The sequence below is a fragment of the Gymnogyps californianus genome, chromosome 28 (genome assembly GCF_018139145.2).
Source record: "Gymnogyps californianus isolate 813 chromosome 28, ASM1813914v2, whole genome shotgun sequence".
Classification (NCBI taxonomy): Eukaryota; Metazoa; Chordata; class Aves; order Accipitriformes; family Cathartidae; genus Gymnogyps; species Gymnogyps californianus.
This window is the reverse complement of record NC_059498.1, coordinates 156,810-174,511: the sequence shown is the minus strand read 5'-3', so window position 1 is coordinate 174,511 and position 17,702 is coordinate 156,810. Positions and strand designations below refer to the sequence as shown.

General features: G+C 53.8%; 2 protein-coding genes across 2 annotated transcripts; both read right to left on the bottom strand.

Annotated features, from left to right (window-relative positions):
- Positions 1–1,240: 1,240 nt before the first annotated feature.
- LOC127026639 (feather keratin Cos2-3-like) lies at positions 1,241–2,320 on the bottom strand. Its single transcript, XM_050911991.1, has 3 exons — positions 2,266–2,320; positions 1,911–1,978; positions 1,241–1,564 (listed from the first exon to the last, which is right to left on the bottom strand). Exons 1-3 carry the CDS (start codon positions 2,318–2,320, stop codon positions 1,241–1,243), a joined length of 447 nt encoding a protein of 148 aa, XP_050767948.1.
- Positions 2,321–15,008: 12,688 nt separating this feature from the next.
- Positions 15,009–15,787, bottom strand: LOC127026638 (feather keratin Cos1-1/Cos1-3/Cos2-1-like). The gene is made up of 2 exons (XM_050911989.1): positions 15,709–15,787; positions 15,009–15,313 (listed from the first exon to the last, which is right to left on the bottom strand). The coding sequence occupies exons 1-2, from the start codon at positions 15,785–15,787 to the stop codon at positions 15,009–15,011; spliced, it is 384 nt and encodes a 127-aa protein (XP_050767946.1).
- Between the last annotated feature and the right edge of the window lie 1,915 nt (positions 15,788–17,702).

The window sequence follows — 17,702 nt, the reverse complement described above, 5'->3', positions numbered from 1 at the left end:
TAGGCCTACCACATCCCTGAGCCTCCCTGCAGCCTCTCTGGGAATGAAGCAGCATCCCCAGTAGAAGAAGAAAGAATTAAGGAGCTCTTACTATCATTTGGATGTACACAAGTTCATGGGATCACATGGAATGCATCCAAGGGTATTCAAGGAGCTGACTGGACAGTCCCTGCTCAGCCTCTGGAAGGAAGATGGAGCAAATGCTCTCAGAAGCCATTCCTAAACTCATGAAAGGCAAGAAGGGGATTGGGAGCAGCTCACATGGATTTACTGTGGGCAAATCATTCCTGACCAACCTCATTGGCTTCTGTGAGGAGGTGACTGGCACTGTGGGGAAGGGGAGGGGCACTGGCTGGGGTGTACCTTGGTTTTAGCAGGACCCTTGACATACCCTCATGGGTGCACACATTCCCCTGCATACTCTGTATCAGAGCAATTTGATCTCCCTCAGCAATACACCGCAGGCTGTTCCCTGCATTACCACTCTTGCCATTCTGCAAAGCAAAGCGTCTTCCAGAGCCCCAGACCCACCTCCTGCCACCCCAGCACAGCTCCAGCCATAGCAAGAGGAACACCCTTCACCAAGAGCTCATGGGGCTGCTGTCCCCTCAGGGCCTCCTGCCTTTCTGGGCATTTGTGGGCAAAGACACAGCAAGGCAAGGCCTGATGGTCACTGGCAGCAGAGCAGCAGGGATGATTTCCTCAGCTCCAAGGGATGGTGCCCAAAAGAGGAGCCACTGCAGGGTGTCGCAACCTCCCATTCCTCTGTGAATGGAGAAGGTCTCCTTGTGCCCTCACCTCCCTTGCACCCCAGAGCAACACCTTTCTCCTTTGGCAGCTTGGGGCGTGTCCACAGAGGGAAGGACCACATGGAGGCCAGGCTTGAATGCAGCAGAACTTTAATGAGTCAAAAGAAGGAAACAAAGTCACTCCAAGTGCAGGACAACAGTGCAGGAATCCCCAGAGGCAGCTAAGAGTCTGCAGTCCTTGGCCATGGAGAAGTTCCTGCATGACGTCCGTCTGCCTGCCCCGTAGAGGGAGAGGAGACAGATGGTCCCCACCAGGCTGGTCTTGGGGGAACTTTGTTGCCAGGGGGAACTGAAGCAAACAAAGAAGAGGGAGAGAAAGACAAGGTCAGTCAGCTATCCTGAAAACAACACTGAAAAATCTTGATGCTCTACCCAGCACCATGTTCTGAGTTCCCCAAGGTTTCTCTGTGGGGCCGTTGCCAGCACCTTTATCAGAGGAGACACCTTCTGCCACAGTAGCGGCTGGAAATGCCAGAGAGGTCACAGCTCCCAGAGGTGATGGGCACTCCATCACAGCTGAGGATGCTGCCAACAGCAGCGGAGGTGGAGGAGCCCACAACGGTGTTCTGCGGGAAGGAGCTGAGGATGGAGCCGGGCAGGGTCACCACCACGGGAGAGGGCTGGATGACGATGTTGGAGTTCTGGCAGTGCCTGACACAGGGCTCATTGCAGCTGTTGGCCAGCGGGGTCGGGCCGCAGGGCTGGCAGGGCAGGCACTGGTTGTAACAGGACATGTCTTTAAGGGTAGAGGTGCCCTTGGAAGAGAGAAACAGGGAGGAAGCAGAGCACAAGGGTGAGTGAGGTGCAGCCTGATTACCCTGTGCCAAAGGAGCCAAGACCACTACTGCGTGGGGAGCTGGATGCTCGGCCAGGAAGCACACAGTTTTCATCAGCCTATGAAGAGCAGCCTGGCCCAGGGAGGCTCTCTCCTAATTACAAAAGTCACTTCCCAGGTTTTCTCTAAGCAGACCTTCTCCCCATTTCCCTCTGTCATGACAAGAAGAGTTAAACCCCAGCACAAGCCAGAGCCAATATCAGCTGAGATGTCCATCAAGTGGAGATCTCCCTTTGGAAGAGGAGGAGAGAGGGCTTCAGACTCACCTGGTTCCCAAGGAGAAGGAGGCAAGAGAAGTGGATGAGAGAGCAGGGACTTGGGCTGCCTTTTATACCTGCCCTTCACTGCCACGGGACCAGAGGCACCCTTTGCAGAGGTAACAAATTTCTGACAAGCTCATCTTGAATGCAAACCGTCGCAGCTAATGATATGGGCTGTGCTTTCATTTCCTGCACCGCTGCCTTTTCATTTCCAGGTTTGGGCCATGCCCATGCCCCAGTGAAGGCTTCTTGTGAGCTCTGGGATGAAAGGCCCCAGGATTTCTCAGGCAGGAATGCAGCAGTGCGGGCAGAAGCCTCAGCTCAAGTGCTGGACAGGTCCAGAGCAGGCAAGTGACGTTACCCTGGGTCACTCTGGTGGGGCTGTTTGAAGTGTCATTCTCAGGAAGAAGCTCCATCAATCCCCAGCTGGATACTATGGGCTCCTGTGCATGAGGACGTACCCTATCCTTCTCTTTCCCTCCCTCCTCAGCTCACCCTGGTGGTCCCTTGTGGTTGCCTCCCCAGATGTGTGCATTGTGCTGCTAGCTTTTGACCCCATCCTGCCTAACACCGCCCAGTCCCCAGGGGTCCTCAGCAGAGTCCATGGTTCGTTGTGTTTCTATGCGTGTTCTTTTCTTGCATGTATTTTTAAGCAGCTGGGTTTGTGTGGATGCATGTGGGAGCACAAATTTGTGTATACTTCCGTGCTGGTGTGCATGAGCCTGCGTGTGCGTGTGTCCTTGTGTGTCCCTCATCACGAGGCAATGTGCTGCTCATGGCAGGGACACTCTCCACTGTTCTTTCCATGAGCACCACAGAGCAGCAGGTTCCCAGGGTCAGAAGGAGCTTGAGTGCAGCTGAGTGGTGATGGCACCAGCCTGCTAGAGATCTGTCCAGGCAAGAGGCACTGAAATGCAGCCCCTGCCTCCTGAGCCCTCCTTTTCCTGCCCCTCCAGGAAAGCCAAAGAGCTGCTGACTGCTTTGGACTTGAGCCCCCAAGGATCTTCATGCCCTGCATTGGCATCTCAGCCTGAGTGCCCAGCAACTGCCTCTGGGAGGGAAGAGTCATTGGATTTGAGACTGCATTCCCCAAAGCCTGCTGCTCTCCCACAGTCATGTCCAGCTCAGACCCTCTTTCTGACAAGGGCTGTGCACAGTGGGTAAATTTTCTAAGCCCATCTCCCTGCCTCAATATCTCTCAGCCTGAGGTCAGGTCCAACTTGCAAGCAGTGCAGCTGAGGGCTTTACCCCTTCCCGTTAGCGACCTTAGTGAGACCAGTGCCAGGGAGCTCTGCTGGGAGAGCTCAGCCAGGGCTGATTCCCCTCTCCACGGATCCGCTTTGGAGCTGAGGCTCTAGTGGAGCTGAGGGCCAACCTCTTTGCTTTCTCATGAGGTTACAGGCACTGTGGAGGAGGGAAGGCCAGGGGAGGTGTGTACCTAGAATTTAGCAAGACCTTTGACAGCCTCTCTCATACTTCCTTTATGACCAAATTAGTGACAAATGGGTTCAGTGCTAAGGTGGGTGGAAAATTGTCTGGACTACCAGGCTCAGAGAGTTGTGACCTTGGTGCAAAGCCCAGCTGACCGACACTTATTAGTGGGGTCTAGTAGTAGGGATCAGTAGTAACACCAATACCATGTAGTGTTTTCATGAACGCCTTGAGTAGTGGGCAGTGGGGAACTCCCAGCAAGTCTGTGGATAACACCCAGCAAGGGGAAGGGGCTGTAACTGTCGGACATGGCTCCTGTTCAAAGGACCTGGACAGGCTCGAGAAATGGGCTGACTGGAAGCTCATGAAGGCCAAAAAGAGCAAGGGCAAGTTTTTGCATCTGATGCACAAACCAGCCCATGCAGTCATGCAGGCTGGGGTCTGGCTGCCTAGGAAGTACACCCACAGAAAAGGATGTGGGGTTTTAGGAGATGCCCAGCTGAACATGAGACAGCAAGTGTGCCTTTGCAGCAAGGAAGTTCAACTGCATCCTGAGCTGTGTTCGTCAAAGTGTTGCCAGCAGGTCCAGGAAGGTGACCCTGTGCCTCTGGCCCTTGTGAGACCACATCTGGAGTACTGCATCCAGGTTGGGGTGCCCTGATCTTAGAAGGAGATCTCCGTACTGAAGCAAGTCCAACAAAGGCTACCAAGTCGATTAGGGGAGTGACAAACCTGACATGCGAGGAGAGGCTGAGAGAAGTGGGCCTGTCCATCTTGGAGAAGGGAAGGCTCAGGGGAGACCTTCTTGCTTTCTACAACTACTTGTTCAGAGGAGACAGAGAAGGTGGACCTAGTCTCTGGAAGTGCCCAGGAGATAGAACATGGGGAGTTCTGATTAAGCAATAGGCTAGAAGAAATAACAAGAACTGGAATGGGTTTCCCAGGAATGTTGTGCAATCTCCATCCAAGGAGGTACTCAAGGCTGGACTGAATGTGACCTTGAGCAACCTGATCTAACGGGATCTGTTCTGAATGGGGGATTGATCTAGGTGACCTCTGGAGGTCCCTTCTCACCTACATTCTGACTGAGTAACTCCCACCTTGCCCTCCCTGACCCCTGCACACCCATGGGCACCCTTGTCCTCGCATCCCCTTTACCACGACACAGCTTTCAGGCATCGTGCTGGGACTGCAGAGAGGCCGCTGAAGGGAGGCTCTCAGCCTCCTCTCTGCCATCCGCAGGGAATCCGTGGCTGCTGTTCCCAGCCCCCGAGCTCGCAGACAGCTCTGGGCAGCTGGTCCATCTCCTGGGTGAGGGCCCTACTGCTGTCCCCGGCTGCCCCTGGTGCTGTACACGCTGCTTCTTGCTGGGGTGGCCTTGCCGGAGGACGGGGAAGTCCAATTCCCAGGAGACAAACTTGTGCCCGTGCAGAGCCCCTGAGCACTCTCAGCCCGGGTGAGAGCCCGAGCGGCGCTGGCGCAGGGCTCAGCCCCGGGGCGGAGCTGGCGGTGGCAGAGAGGAGAGGGAGAGGGAGAGGGAGAGGGAGAGGGAGAGGGAGAGGGAGAGGGAGAGGAGAGGAGAGGAGAGGAGAGGAGAGGAGAGGAGAGGAGGCGGAGAGGAGAGGAGGCGGAGAAGAGAGGAGGCGGCGCGGCCGGAGCAAAGAGCCGGGACTGGTGCGGGGCAGCAAGGCGCGGGCGGCGGAGCGGCGGGATGCGGCGGTGCCGGGGTGCAGGGCTGGCGGGGCTGGCCGCAGTGCTCCTGGGTGTGTGGGGCTGGTGGTGGTGGATGGGGGCCGGGGCTGTGCCCGGAGTGTTCCCCAGGGATCCCACCGCCACCTCTTCCCTCTCCTTCTTCAGCGTCTCCTTCCCCCTCCCCGCCTCTCACCATCCCTCATTCCCCCTTTCCAAATCCTCCGAGTCCTCTCTTCTTGTTCCCACTCTTTCTCTACCACCTCTGTCAGTGCGAGCCCACTTCCATGCACGCCTGCTTTTCCATGCACCCTCTCCTTGCCCTGTGCATTCAGCAGTTCTTATTGCCCTGACTATAGCCCTCTCTCCTTCACCCTAACCACCCGTCTCCCTGTCTCCTCTTCCTCTCTTCATCCATCCATGCACCCATTTTTTGACCCATCTCTCCATGCATCTAGCATCCTTAGCCCCTCTTTTTACTGACACCCCTCTCTCAGCTCTTCCTCTGTTTCCTTCGTATCTGTAGGCACAAGTTTGCCTTCCTGCACCGCACCATACACCCACTCATCCTGGTGTGCATCCAGCATTTATTCGTGTTCTAAATTCAGCCCTCCATCCTTCACTGTAACACACTCAACTCTCCTGTGTCCTCTTCCTCTCTCCATCCATCCATCCATGCACCTGACTTTCATTCTATCTCTGCACACATCGATTTCAAATTCCATCCCAGACTTCTCCCCTCACTCCACACATCTACACCGGGATCACTCTCCATCCCTGTTGGCACATGTCTCTGTCCATTCCAGTCTGGCTCTGTCTCTCTGCCACTGTTCCTGACTGTTTCTCTGGGAAAAGAGCCATCAGAGCTGGGCAATCGTTGGTGATCTTTGCCCTTTCCTCCTTCTTTCTCGGTAGTGGCAGTGGGCAGAGCCCAGGTGCAGCAGGAGCCGTCGGCAGAGACCACCGAGGGCACCGGCATCAGCATCAGCTGCTCACACCCCAACATACAGACCGGAGACTTCATCCACTGGTACCGTCAGCTCCCAGGCCAAAGCCCTGCATTCCTCGTGAGCGGCATTAAAGGGTCCAAAGAGCTGCGGGACCCTGCGGGGTGGCTGTTGGTGGCGGCATACCGCCGGTCCAGCGCCCTGTGGCTCGCCCGGCCCCGGCGCGGGGACGCGGCGGTGCATTACTGCGCCCTGGGAGACATGGGGAGAGGAGCCAGGGCTGCAGCCTCGCCCTGCCCGGCCACGCCTGGCACTGGGCCCCAGGGCGGTTCCCCCATCGACTGGCACCGCCACCGCCACCGGCTTCAGCATCAACCGTGGCACCGGCATCACCAGGTCCCCCTTGGAGTCAAAGCCTGGGCTCAGCCCCTCTTCGCATTGATGGCTGCTGTGGATCTGTGCTCCTGAAGGCAGCAACGAGCCACGCTTGGTCAGCGCTACAGAGGGAGAGTGAGATGGTCTGTGCAAGGTGGGGAGGGGAGCAGGGCAGTTCCCACAAGGCTCTCTTGCTTCCCCAGAAGGGGCTCAGACTGTGCTGGGTAACGTGGCATCCTCTGGCCTGTCTGTAAAGGCCTGCCAGCGTTGTCTCAGAAATGCATCACAGAGGGCACAGATTCCCATCCCGCCCATGTCAGGCTGGTTCTCCTCTTGCCTCTGTCCTCCTCTTGCCAAGGATGCTCAGCTGTTTTTGCCTTTCATGAAGGCAAAGTGACAGCTGGAGATCCTTCACGTGAGGACGTGGCACAGGGATTTCATGGTGCCATGGATAAACTAATCTCAAATGCTCCAGAGAGATGCTCAGCTTAGTGGGTGTCTCGTCACAGCTTAGCTTGCTGATGATACCAAACTGGGAGGTGCTGTTGACTCTCTCGAGGGACAAGAGGCCTTGCAGAGGGATCTAGATAAATTGGAGCACTGGGCAATCATTAGTGGCATGAAATGTAATAAGACTCAATGCCAGATTCTGCCCCTGGGATGGAGTCACACCGGACACAGGTATAAACTGGGAGAGCAGCCCTGCAGAAAGGGATCTGGAGGTGCTGGTTGACAGCAAGCTCAAGAGGAGTCAGCAGTGTGCCCTGGCAGCCAAGAGGGCAAACCGCCTCCTGGGGTGCATCAAACACAGTACAACGAGCTGGTCAAGAGAGGTGATTATCCCGCTATATTTAGTGTTGGTGCGGCCTCACCTTGAGTCCTGCGTGCAATGCTGGGCCGCACAATTTAAACTTGAAAGCGTCCAGAGGAGGGCAACAAAGCTGGTGAAAGGGCTGGAAAGTATGTCCTATGAGGAGCGGCTGAGGACCTTGGGTTTGTCTGGTCTGGAGAAAAGGAGGCTGAGGGGTGACCTCACTGCTCTTTACAGCTTCCTGAGGAGGGAGGTGCTGATCTCTTCTCCTTGATATGCAGAGACAGGAAGCGTGGGAATGGTTCAAAGCTGTGTCAGAGGTGGTTCAAATTTGACATTAGGAAGCATTTCTTCACTGAGAGAGTGGTCAACCACTGGCACAGGCTTCCTGGAGAGGTGATCAATGACGCGTGCCTGTCAGTGTTTAAGAGGCATTTTGACAATGCCCTTAATAACATGCTTTATCTTTTGGTCAGCCCTGAAGTGGTTGAGCAGTTGGACTAGATGATTGTTGTAGGTCCCTTCAAGTGAAATTCCTTTTCCTTTTCCTTTTCCTTTTCCTTTTCCTTTTCCTTTTCCTTTTCCTTTTCCTTTTCCTTTTCCTTTTCCTTTTCCTTTTCCTTTTCCTTTTCTTTCTTCCCTTTTTCTCCTTTCCCAGAGATTGCACTTACCTTAATACTAGGGGGAGACACTGCCTGCTTCTCCACTGCAGCTGGGGTCTGGGGCTCTTCAAGTTGCCAGAGAAAATCCTGTCTATCTCCCTGTCACCTGCTCTCATGCTGCACAGCCGGCTCAGTTACATCCTCTTGCTGACTGACGAATGCCAACCGCTTGCTGTCTGTTATGCCTGAGAGTATTCTGTGGTGTTACAGTTGCTGGCAACCGCTGTATCAGGAAGTGCTCTGGAAATAGCACTCTCTCAAATGTGTGGAGGACTTAAGTTTTGCTCTTCTGCTCCTTTACAGGGCTTTTGGTAAGGCAGGGATGGACTATGTGGAAAAAATGTATCTGGTGCCTGCCAATTAGCTGGAGCAGCTATGGGTGCTGCCATTAGCCGGGGAAGACATGAGGGCTGATACAGTCTAGTCTTTGGGTGCTGACATGAGGAACATTCTCCAGCAACCAGGTTTGGTGGCCTACGAGAAAGCTAAGGGGTGTATGGCCGCTCTTCAAAAGTACTTGTCAAGCTCATCTTGAATGCAAAACATCCCAGCTAATGCTATGGGCTGTGTTTTGGCTTCCTGAATCACTGTCTCTTCATTTCCTGCTTTATGCCAGGCACATTCCCCAGTGAAGGCATCTTTTGCGTGACAGGAAGGGAGGGCCAAGCATTTCTGGAGCAAAACATGTCAGTGTGGGCAGAGGACTCAGCTCACATGCTGGAGGAGTCCAGTAAAGGCCAATTATGTCCGTCTGGGTCACTCCTTTGGGGCTTTTTGTGGCCCTGTTGGCAAGAAGTGGCTCAGCGCCTGGGTTTGACCCTGTGCCGCCTAATCATGATCCCAGGAAAATTCTGGTGGCCTGTTTTGCCTCCTCCTTTTCTGCACCAGGGAGAGGGGTGTGGACCCCATGTCTGGGGCCTTGTCCTTCCCCAGAATGCTCTAACCCTGCCGCGCTTGTCCCCAGATGTCCACAGCAGAGTGCACAGTTGATTGTGTTCCTTCGTGTGTTCTTGTCTTGTGTGCACTTGTATGCAGCTGGGTTAGTGTGAATGCACATGGGTGCAAAAATTTGTGCCTGATTCCATGTTGATGTGCATGAGTGTGTGTGTGTGTGTGTGTCCCCGTTCTCATGAGGGATTGTTCTGCTCATGGCAGTGGCACTCTCCACTGCTCTGTCAATAAACTCCACAGAGCAGCCAGAGTCAGAAGGAGCCCGAGTGCAGCTGAACAACAACAGAACAAACCTAGCAGAGAATTGTCCTCAGCACAGGCACTGCAATGCAACCTTCTGTATCTTCAGTCCTCCTTTTTCTACTCCTCCAAAGGTCACACTCTGCTGCTGCCAATTCCAGGCCCCAACAAGGACTGTTTCACACCAGTTTGGATCCTTAGTTTAATTCAGTGTAAACAATATTGGGAATGCCTCAGCATGGCTGGCAGTCCCCCCTCCCTGCTTCTCTAGGCCAGGACACTGCTCTCCGCAGATCTAGGGAGTTCAAAAGGATGGGGTTTGCTTTGTGGGCAAGGAGAAAGGCTGAGAAATCCTGCCAACCTCATTCAGGCTATGCCCGAGTGGATCTGCTTCCAGTGCAGTGTCAGTGCTGTCTGGTGTGAGACACGGCCCCGCCTCGTGTCCAAGTCAATGTCAGCTGTACCTGTGCAGCCCATCAGCCTGGTGCTGTGTCAGGCAGGGGCTGAGACCTTGGACCGAACAGGTACTGAACTAAAGGAACATGGCATAGGGAAAAGACTGAAGCGCTCAGCGGATATTTGTCCTCAGTTTTTACTGATATGGCTTCTCCTCAGGCCCATCACATACCTGAGCATCCCAGTAGACTCTCTGGGAATGAAGCAGCACGCACAGTAGAAGAAAGAATTAAGGAGCTCTTACTACCAGTTGGACATACGTAAGTCCATGGGACCAGCTGGGATACAGCCAAGGGTGTTAAAGGAGCTGGCTGGTCAGTCTCCACTCAGTCCCTGAAAAGAAGCTCTCAGAAGCCTTTTCTAAACTCATGAAAGACAATAAAGCGCCTGGGAGCAGCTCACATGGGTTTACTGGGGGCAAATCATGCCTGACTGACCTCATTGCTTTCTCTGAGGAAGTGAGCGGCACTGCAGAGTGGGTGTGGTACGCCTTGAGTTTAGCAAGACTTTTGACACTCTCTCCTATAGTACCCTGCTCACCAAACAGGTGAGATATGGCTGGATAGGTGGACAAGAAGGGGACATGAAAATCAGCTGGCCTGCTGAGCTCAGGGCGTTGTGACCAGTGGCGCAAAGTCCAGCTGCAGCCAATAACCACAGTGGGAACTCTCAGGGGTCAATACTGGGACCAATAGTGTTTAATATTTTCATTAGTGACCTGAATGGTGGGGAGGAGTGCACTCTCAGCAAGTTTGCAGAGGACCCCTAATTGTGGGGAGTCGCCAGTACAATATAGGGCAGGGCTGCTAGTCAGAGGGATCTGGGCAGGTTGGGGGAATGGGCTGACCAGAACCACAAAAAGTTCAACAAGAGCAAGCATGAACCACCCCATGCACCAGCAGAGGCTGGGGGCTGGCTGCCTCGGAAGCAGCTCAGCAGAAAAAGATGTGAGGTCCTAGTGGGCACCCAGCTGAACGCGAGCCAGCAGTGTGCCCTTGCAGCAAAGAAGGTCCACTGCATCCTGTGCTGTATTACCCAGAGTGTAGCCAGCAAGTCCAGGGAAGTGATCTTGCTCCTCTGTTTGGGACTTGTGAGACTGTATCTGGAGCAGTGCAGCCAGTTTGGGGCTCCCCAGTCCAGGAAGGCTATTGATCAACAGGCGTGAGTCCTGTGGAGGCCACCAAGACGGTCAGGTAGCCAGATTCATGATGTGCAAGGAAGGGTTGTGAGAGCTGGGCCTGCTCACCTTGAAGAACGGAAGGCTAAGGGAAGACATACTTGCTGCCTACTACCACTTCACTGGAGGATACAGAGAAGATTGAGCAAGACTCTGGAGATAAACTATGATTAGAGTAGGGCCGATGGACGCAAGTGTAATAATGGGTAATTGTGATTAGATACCAGGGAAAAAACTCTTTCCGTGAAGGTGGTCAAGCACTGGAGTACTTTGTACGGAGAGGTTATGGGTTCTCTGTCATTGGAAGTGTTCAGAACTTGCCTGGACTCGGCCTTGAGTAACCTGATCTATTGAGAACCTCTCTGAACACAGGGTTGGGCTAGGTGGCTGCTGGAGGCCCCTTCTCCAGTCTCTTACCCCTCAGAGTGTTTCTCAGATGACCTCTGGCAGGAACAGCTCAGCAGTCGTGGGGCAACCGGCACAGTCACCACATCTCATCCTCGGTGGGATGTCTGTGACAGATCACTGTTTCAATACAATTCCCAGTTTGCCCCTTGATGTCGTAATGAGATCACTCATGACGTCAAAAGTGAGTGGAGGGAATTGCACACCCACCCACACAGGCTCATCCAAAAAGATGTATACAGGCACCCCCTCATGGGTGCACACGCATGCACCCCTGTACGCACACAGAGGTATGCGTACTCACAGGCATGCACACACACATGGTCCCACCCACATGGGCACAACCACACATGTGAGTTTGCATGCACCCAAAGGGCAAATTATATGTGTGCACACACAGAGGTGTGTGTACACGTTTCCAAAGGAGTCCATGTGCAGACACATGCACAGTCACTCGATCAGACCAATGTGCATGCACTGATACTCAAACGCAAATGCTTACACGTGGGTGCTCCTGCACGCATACATTTGCATAGATATATGTACAGTTCTGTACACAAATGATAATACATAAAAGCACACATGCACACACACCTATGCCCACACACTTACGTATATGCAGATCAATGCCACACATCTGCATAGTCACCTCCATGAAGGCACGTGCATGTGCTAAAACACATAGGCACTCATGAACAGGTGAGCCCAAACACACACACACACACACACTATTTGTACACTATTTGTCATGCTTGCATGTGCATTACCCCAGGCACACAGATGTACATGTGACTGCACACGAGTACAGCCAGATGAACATGTGTGTGACCATGAATATGCACACACAACACTGAGAACGAGGGTGTCAGACACCAGCTCTCAGCCTCTTGGGATGATTCTAGCAAGTCCTTCAGACCCTACAGTTAAGGCAAGGTGCTGGCCAGCCCCATCAGCTTTAGTGAGCTCAAGGGTTTAACAGTGGTTCACTCAGCTGTTTTCCCACCAACAGAGAGAAATGACAGTGGACTCCAAGCTGTCATGGCCTTTGCAGACATTGAACATGTCCAAGTCCCAAGTCTGTGTGTGAAGGATGATTTAAAAACTCCAGAATATCCGTATTGCTCTAGGCCCCCCAAATGCCCATTTTACAGCCTTAGCAGCTCCTGCCTGTCTTAGTGATCTCCTCAAGGGTCTAGGACCAGCCCGCGCCCCTGCAAAGGGAGCAGCAGTAACACAATCATGTGACAGCAGAGGGTTGTGTGCCTGGGACAAACCAGACTCCCCTTGGGCTACGGATGCTGAGGCTGGGACATCAGAGGTGATTCGTAGTAGTGAAGCTTTCTCTAGACTCACTTTAGGGTAAATACTCTCTCTTCAGAAGGCAGAGAAATGCAGAAGTGACATTAATTTACAGAGCAGCTGAAAAAAATGGTTTGGCTACCCTGTGAATGTTCATGTATTCTTTTTTGTTGTTGTTTTCCTGGCTTTAGTTGATGAGCTGGCCTTTTTTCCCCTTGTGTTTGGCATGCAGGTGCAGGTGGTGTAATTGCCTGTAGCAAGTGGGAGCTGCCTGCAGCCTCCTCTGTTACCATGAGCAGGCTGAGTTTACCCTGTGGCCAAAGTTCTTACCTACAAAACAGTTTCTGCACAACATATTATAAGGGTAAAGACTGTGTATTGGGTTTACGGGGCAAGGTTTTGGTCAGGGGGGGCCTTCAGGAATGGCTTCTGTGAGAAGACACCAGAAGCTGCCCCCACGTCAGACAGAGCCAGTAACAGCCGGCTCCAAGACGGACCTGCCGCTGGCCAAAGCTGACCCAATCAGCAACGTTGGTAGCGCCTCTGTGACAACATATTTAGGAAAGGGTAAAAAATGCTGTGCAGCAGCCGGGAGAGAGGAGTGAGAAAATGTGAGAGGAACAACTCTGCAGACACCAGGGTCAGTGAAGAAGGAGGGGGAGGAGGTGCTCCAGGTGCCAGAGCAGAGATTCCCCTGCAGCCTGTGGTGAAGACCATGGTGATGCAAGTTGTCTCCCTGCGGCCCATGGAGGACCATGGCAGAGTAGCTATCTACACTGCAGCACATGGAGGACCTCATGATGGAGCAGGTGGACATGTCCTGAAGGAAGCTGCAGCCCATGGAGGACCCGTACTGGAGCAGGCTCCTGGCAGGAACTGTGGCCCATGGGGAGGAGCCCACACTGGAGCAGTTTTTCCGGCAGGAGCTGTGGCCCATGGGTGACTTCCACTGGAGCAGTCTGTTCCTGAAGGACTGTACCCCACAGGTACACTCTTGAAGAAATGCAGCCTGGGGGAAGGACCTATGTTGGAGAAGTTCATGAACGACTGTATCCCATGGGCGGGACCCCATGCTGGAGCAGGGGAAGAGCATGAGCAGGAAGGAGCAGCAGAGATGAAGCATTATGAATGCATTATGAATCCCTGTGTCCTTACCTTCACCCATGAGTTTTTCTTCGTATTTTCTCTCCTTCTCTTGTTGATGGAGGAGGAGTGATATGTGGCTTGGTGGACACTTGGCAGCAAGCTGAGGTCAACCCACCACAGGCAGTTTAAACAAACATTAGTGGTGAGAGTACGTGTAGAATAGCAGTGGTTCTGAGACATGCTTCCTTAGCCATAATGCCCTCTCGGTGGAGGACATTGGTGTGGGGATTTCCATTCTTCCACTTGTATACTTTTGTCGAGACATTTGGATTTTCATGCAGGAAATAGGATATGAGATCGTAGTGGCTGCCAAGAGACATTGCCACTGGTCAGAAGGGATGAGGTTTACATATAAAAGAATCCTCTCCCCCCAGAATGGCAGACAATTCCTGAGCACAAATTCTCTGGGGGGACCAATGAAGCAGTCAAGAGCTCTGAGCCCGCCTGCAGCTCTCTTGGGAAGTGCACCTGGTACCCTCGTCCTTGCTGATCTTCACGTTCTCCTACATGCTCTGTATCAGAGCCATTTGATCTCCCTCAGAAATACACCGTTTCACTGTCCCCATGTCTGTGCTGACTGCCCTCAGCTCCCACACGCTTAGCTCCAATTTCCACAGTCAGCAGCTACTCCTCGTACTAGCATGTCCCTGTTACTCCTGCCCATGCCTGCTGGCCATGGCCCCTAGATTGGGCGGTGGAGGGGAGAGGAAGGTGGAGTAGAAGCCGTCGGCGTTCCCAAAGGCTGTTTCCTGCATTACCACTCCTGCTATTCTGCAGAGCAAAGCATCTCCAGGACCCCCACACCCACTGCCCACCATCCCAGCACAGCTCCGGCCATAACAAGAGGAATGCCCTTCCTCAAGAGCTCATGGGGCTGCTGACCCCTCCGGGCCTCCTGCCTTTCTGGGCATTTGTGGGCAGAGACACAGCAAGGCAAGGCCTCATGGTCAGTGGCTGAGAGCAGCCAGGGCTGTCTTCCTCAGCTCCAAGGGACAGTACCCAAAAGAGGCACCCCTGCATGGTGCCCCAACCTCCCATTCCTCTGTGAATGGAGAAGGGTCTCCTTGTGCCCTCACCCCCTTCCACCCCAGAGCAACACCTTTCTCCTTTGGCAGCTTGGGGAGTGTCCACGGAGGGAAGGACCACATGGAGGCCAGGCTTGAATGCAGCAGAACTTTAATGAGACGAAAGAGGGAAGGGAAGTCACTCCAAGTGGAAGTCAGCAGTGCAGGGAGCACCGAGGGCAGCAGAGAGTCTGCGCTCCTTGGCTGTGGCATAGTTCCTGCATGATGTTTGTCTGCCTGCCCCACAAAGGGGGAGAAGCCAAATGGCCCCCACCAGGCTGGCCTTGGGAGGACTTTGCAGCCCAGGGGAACCAAAGCAAACAATGAAAAGGGAGAGAAAGACAAGGTCAGTCAGCTATCCTGCAAACAACATCCAAAAGATCCATCCGCTGCCCAGCACCATGTTCTGAGTTCCTCAAGATGTCTCCGTGGGGCTTTCCCAACGTCTTGATCAGAGGAGGCACCTTCTGCCACAGTAGCGGCTGGAAATGCCAGAGAGGTCAAAGCTCCCAGAGGTGATGGGCACTCCCTCAGAGCTGAGGATGCTGCCAACAGCAGCGGAGGTGGAGGAGCCCACAACGGTGTTCTGCGGGAAGGAGCTGAGGATGGGGCCGGGCAGGGTCACCACCACGGGGGAGGGCTCGATGACGACAGTGGAGTTCTGGCACTGCCTGACACAGGGCTCATTGCAGCTGTTGGCCAGCGGGGTCGGGCCGCAGGGCTGGCAGGGCTGGCACTGGTTGGAGCAGGACATGTCTCAGTTCCAGAGGTGCGCCTGGGAGAGAGGGCAGAGAGGAAGCAGAGCACAGGCGTGGGTGAGGAGCAGCCTGGTTACCCTGTCCCAAAGGAGCCAAGGCCACCAGTGAGTGGGAAGCTGGAGGCTGTGCCAGGAACCACACAGTCTTCATTGCCTCATCTGGCTAGGGTCCTGCAAAGAGCAGCCTGACCCAAGGAAGCTCTCTCCTACTGCGTAAACCAAAAGCCACCAAAGGCACGTCCCAGCCTTTCTCTAAGCAGACCTTCTCCCCGCTTCCCTCTGTCATGACAAGGCGCTCCAAGCCCCAACATATGACAAAGCCAGCATCAGCTGAGATGTCCCTCAAGTGGAGATCTCCCTTTGGAAGAGGAGGAGAAGGGGTTTCAAGACTCACCTGGTTCCCAAGGAGAAGGAGGCAAGAGAAGTGGATGAGAGAGCAGGGACTCGGGCTGCCTTTTATACTGGTCCTTCATCGCCGCAGGACCAGAGGCACCCTTTGCAGAGGTACCAATTTTCTGACAAGCTCATCTTGAATGCAAACCATCGCAGCTAATCATATGGGCTGTGCTTTCATTTCCTGCACCGCTGCCTTTTCATTTCCAGGTTTGGGCCATGCCCATGCCCCAGTGAAGGCTTCTTGTGAGCTCTGGGATGAAAGGCCCCAGGATTTCTCAGGCAGGAATGCAGCAGTGCGGGCAGAAGCCTCAGCTCAAGTGCTGGGTGGGTCCAGAGCAGGCAATTGACATCAGCCTGGATCACTCCGGTGGGGCTGTTTCAAGTGCCATTCTCAGGAAGAAGCTCCAGCAATCCTCAGCTGGATGCCATGGGCTCCTGTGCATGAGGACGTACACTATCCTTCTCTTTCCCTCCCTCCTCAGCTCACCCCGATGGTCCCTTGTGGTTGCCTCCCCAGATGTCTGCATTGTGCTGCTAGCTTTTGACCCCATCCTGCCTAACACTGCCCTCAGGAAAAATTTCTGGCCGGTTTTGACTCATCCCCTCTCTGTGCAGTCTGTGAGTACACAAACAATGCCATGGGCATGCCTGGGGCCTTCTCCTTCCCCAGAATGCTCTAGCCCCGCTGCGGTTGTCCCCAGCTGTCCTCGGCAGAGTCCACAGTTGGTTGTGTTCCTATGTATGTTCGCGTCCTTTGTGCTTTTGTGAGCAGCTGGGTTTGTATGAATGCGTGCCAGTGCAAGAATATGTTCATGATTCCACGTCGATGTACATGAGCTTATGTGTGTGCTTTTGTGTCCCTCCTCAGAAACAGACTGTGTTGCTCATGGCAGGGACACTCTCCACTGCTCTGTTCATGAGAACTGCAGAGCAGCAGGTTCCCCGCGTAAGAAGGAGCCCAAGTGCAGCTGAATGGTGATGGCACCAGCCTGCTAGAGATCTGTCCAGGAAAGAGGCACTGAAATGCAGCCCCTGCCTCCTGAACTCTCCTTCACCTGCCCCTCCAAAGCTCACACTCTGCTGCTGCTGATTCCAAGCCCCAACAAGGACCATTTCACACCGCTTTGCACCCTTAGTTTAATTCAGTTGAACAACATTGGGAATGCCTCAGCGAGGCTGGCAGTTCCCAATCCGTGCCTCTCCAGGCCAGGACACAGCTGCTAGAGAGTTCAAAAGGATGGGGTTTGCTTTATGGACCTGGAGAAAGGCTGAGGATTCCTGCCCACCTTGTGCAGGCCGTGTCTGAATGGAACTGCTTCCAGTGAAGTGTTGGTGCTTTCTGGGGTGGGACGCAGCCCTCCGTCGTGTCCAAGCCAATGCCAATTGTACTTGTACAGCTCATCGACCTGGTGTTGTGTCAGACAGGGGCTGAGACCTTGGACCAAACAGGTACTGATTTAAAGGAACACAGAGCCTGATGTCGCTGTGCTCTGAGTGGAAGGAGAGAAACACTGTGTGTTGCACAGGGAGAGGCAAAGAGCTGATGACTGCTTTGATGTTCAGCCCTGTCATGGTTTAACCCCAGCCGGCATGTAAGCACCATGCAGCCGCTCACTCACTCCTCCCCACCCGGTGGGATGCGGGAGAGAATCGAAAAGAAGTAAAACTCGTGGGTTGAGATAAAGACAGTCTAATAGGACGGAGAGGAAGGAAAATAATAATAATGATAACAATAATAATAATACGACAGTCATAATAATACATGAATTAGAATCTACAAAACAAGTGATGCACAATGCAATTGCTCAGCACTCGCCAACCAATGCCCATTTAGTTCCCAAGCAGCAATCCACCCCTCCCGGCCAGCTCCCCCCAGTTTATATACTGGGCATGATGTCATATGGTACGGAATATTCCTCTGGCCAGTTTGGGTCAGCTGTCCTGGCTGTGTCCCCTCCCAGCTTCTTGTGCCCCTCCAGCCCTCTTGCTGGC

Bases quoted from the DNA above. Each gene is read 5' to 3' on its own strand.
- LOC127026639 (XM_050911991.1), bottom strand. From the start codon at position 2,320: ATGGAGCTTCTTCCTGAGAATGACACTTCAAACAGCCCCACCAGAGTG. The intron at 1,979-2,265 runs GTAACGTCACTT...AGTGAAGGGCAG, and splicing joins CCCCACCAGAGTGACCCAGG to GTATAAAAGGCAGCCCAAGT. The intron at 1,565-1,910 runs GTGAGTCTGAAG...CTCTCTTCCAAG, and splicing joins TCCTTCTCCTTGGGAACCAG to GGCACCTCTACCCTTAAAGA.
- LOC127026638 (XM_050911989.1), bottom strand. From the start codon at position 15,787: ATGAAGGACCAGTATAAAAGGCAGCCCGAGTCCCTGCTCTCTCATCCA. The intron at 15,314-15,708 runs GTGAGTCTTGAA...TCTGGAACTGAG, and splicing joins TCCTTCTCCTTGGGAACCAG to ACATGTCCTGCTCCAACCAG.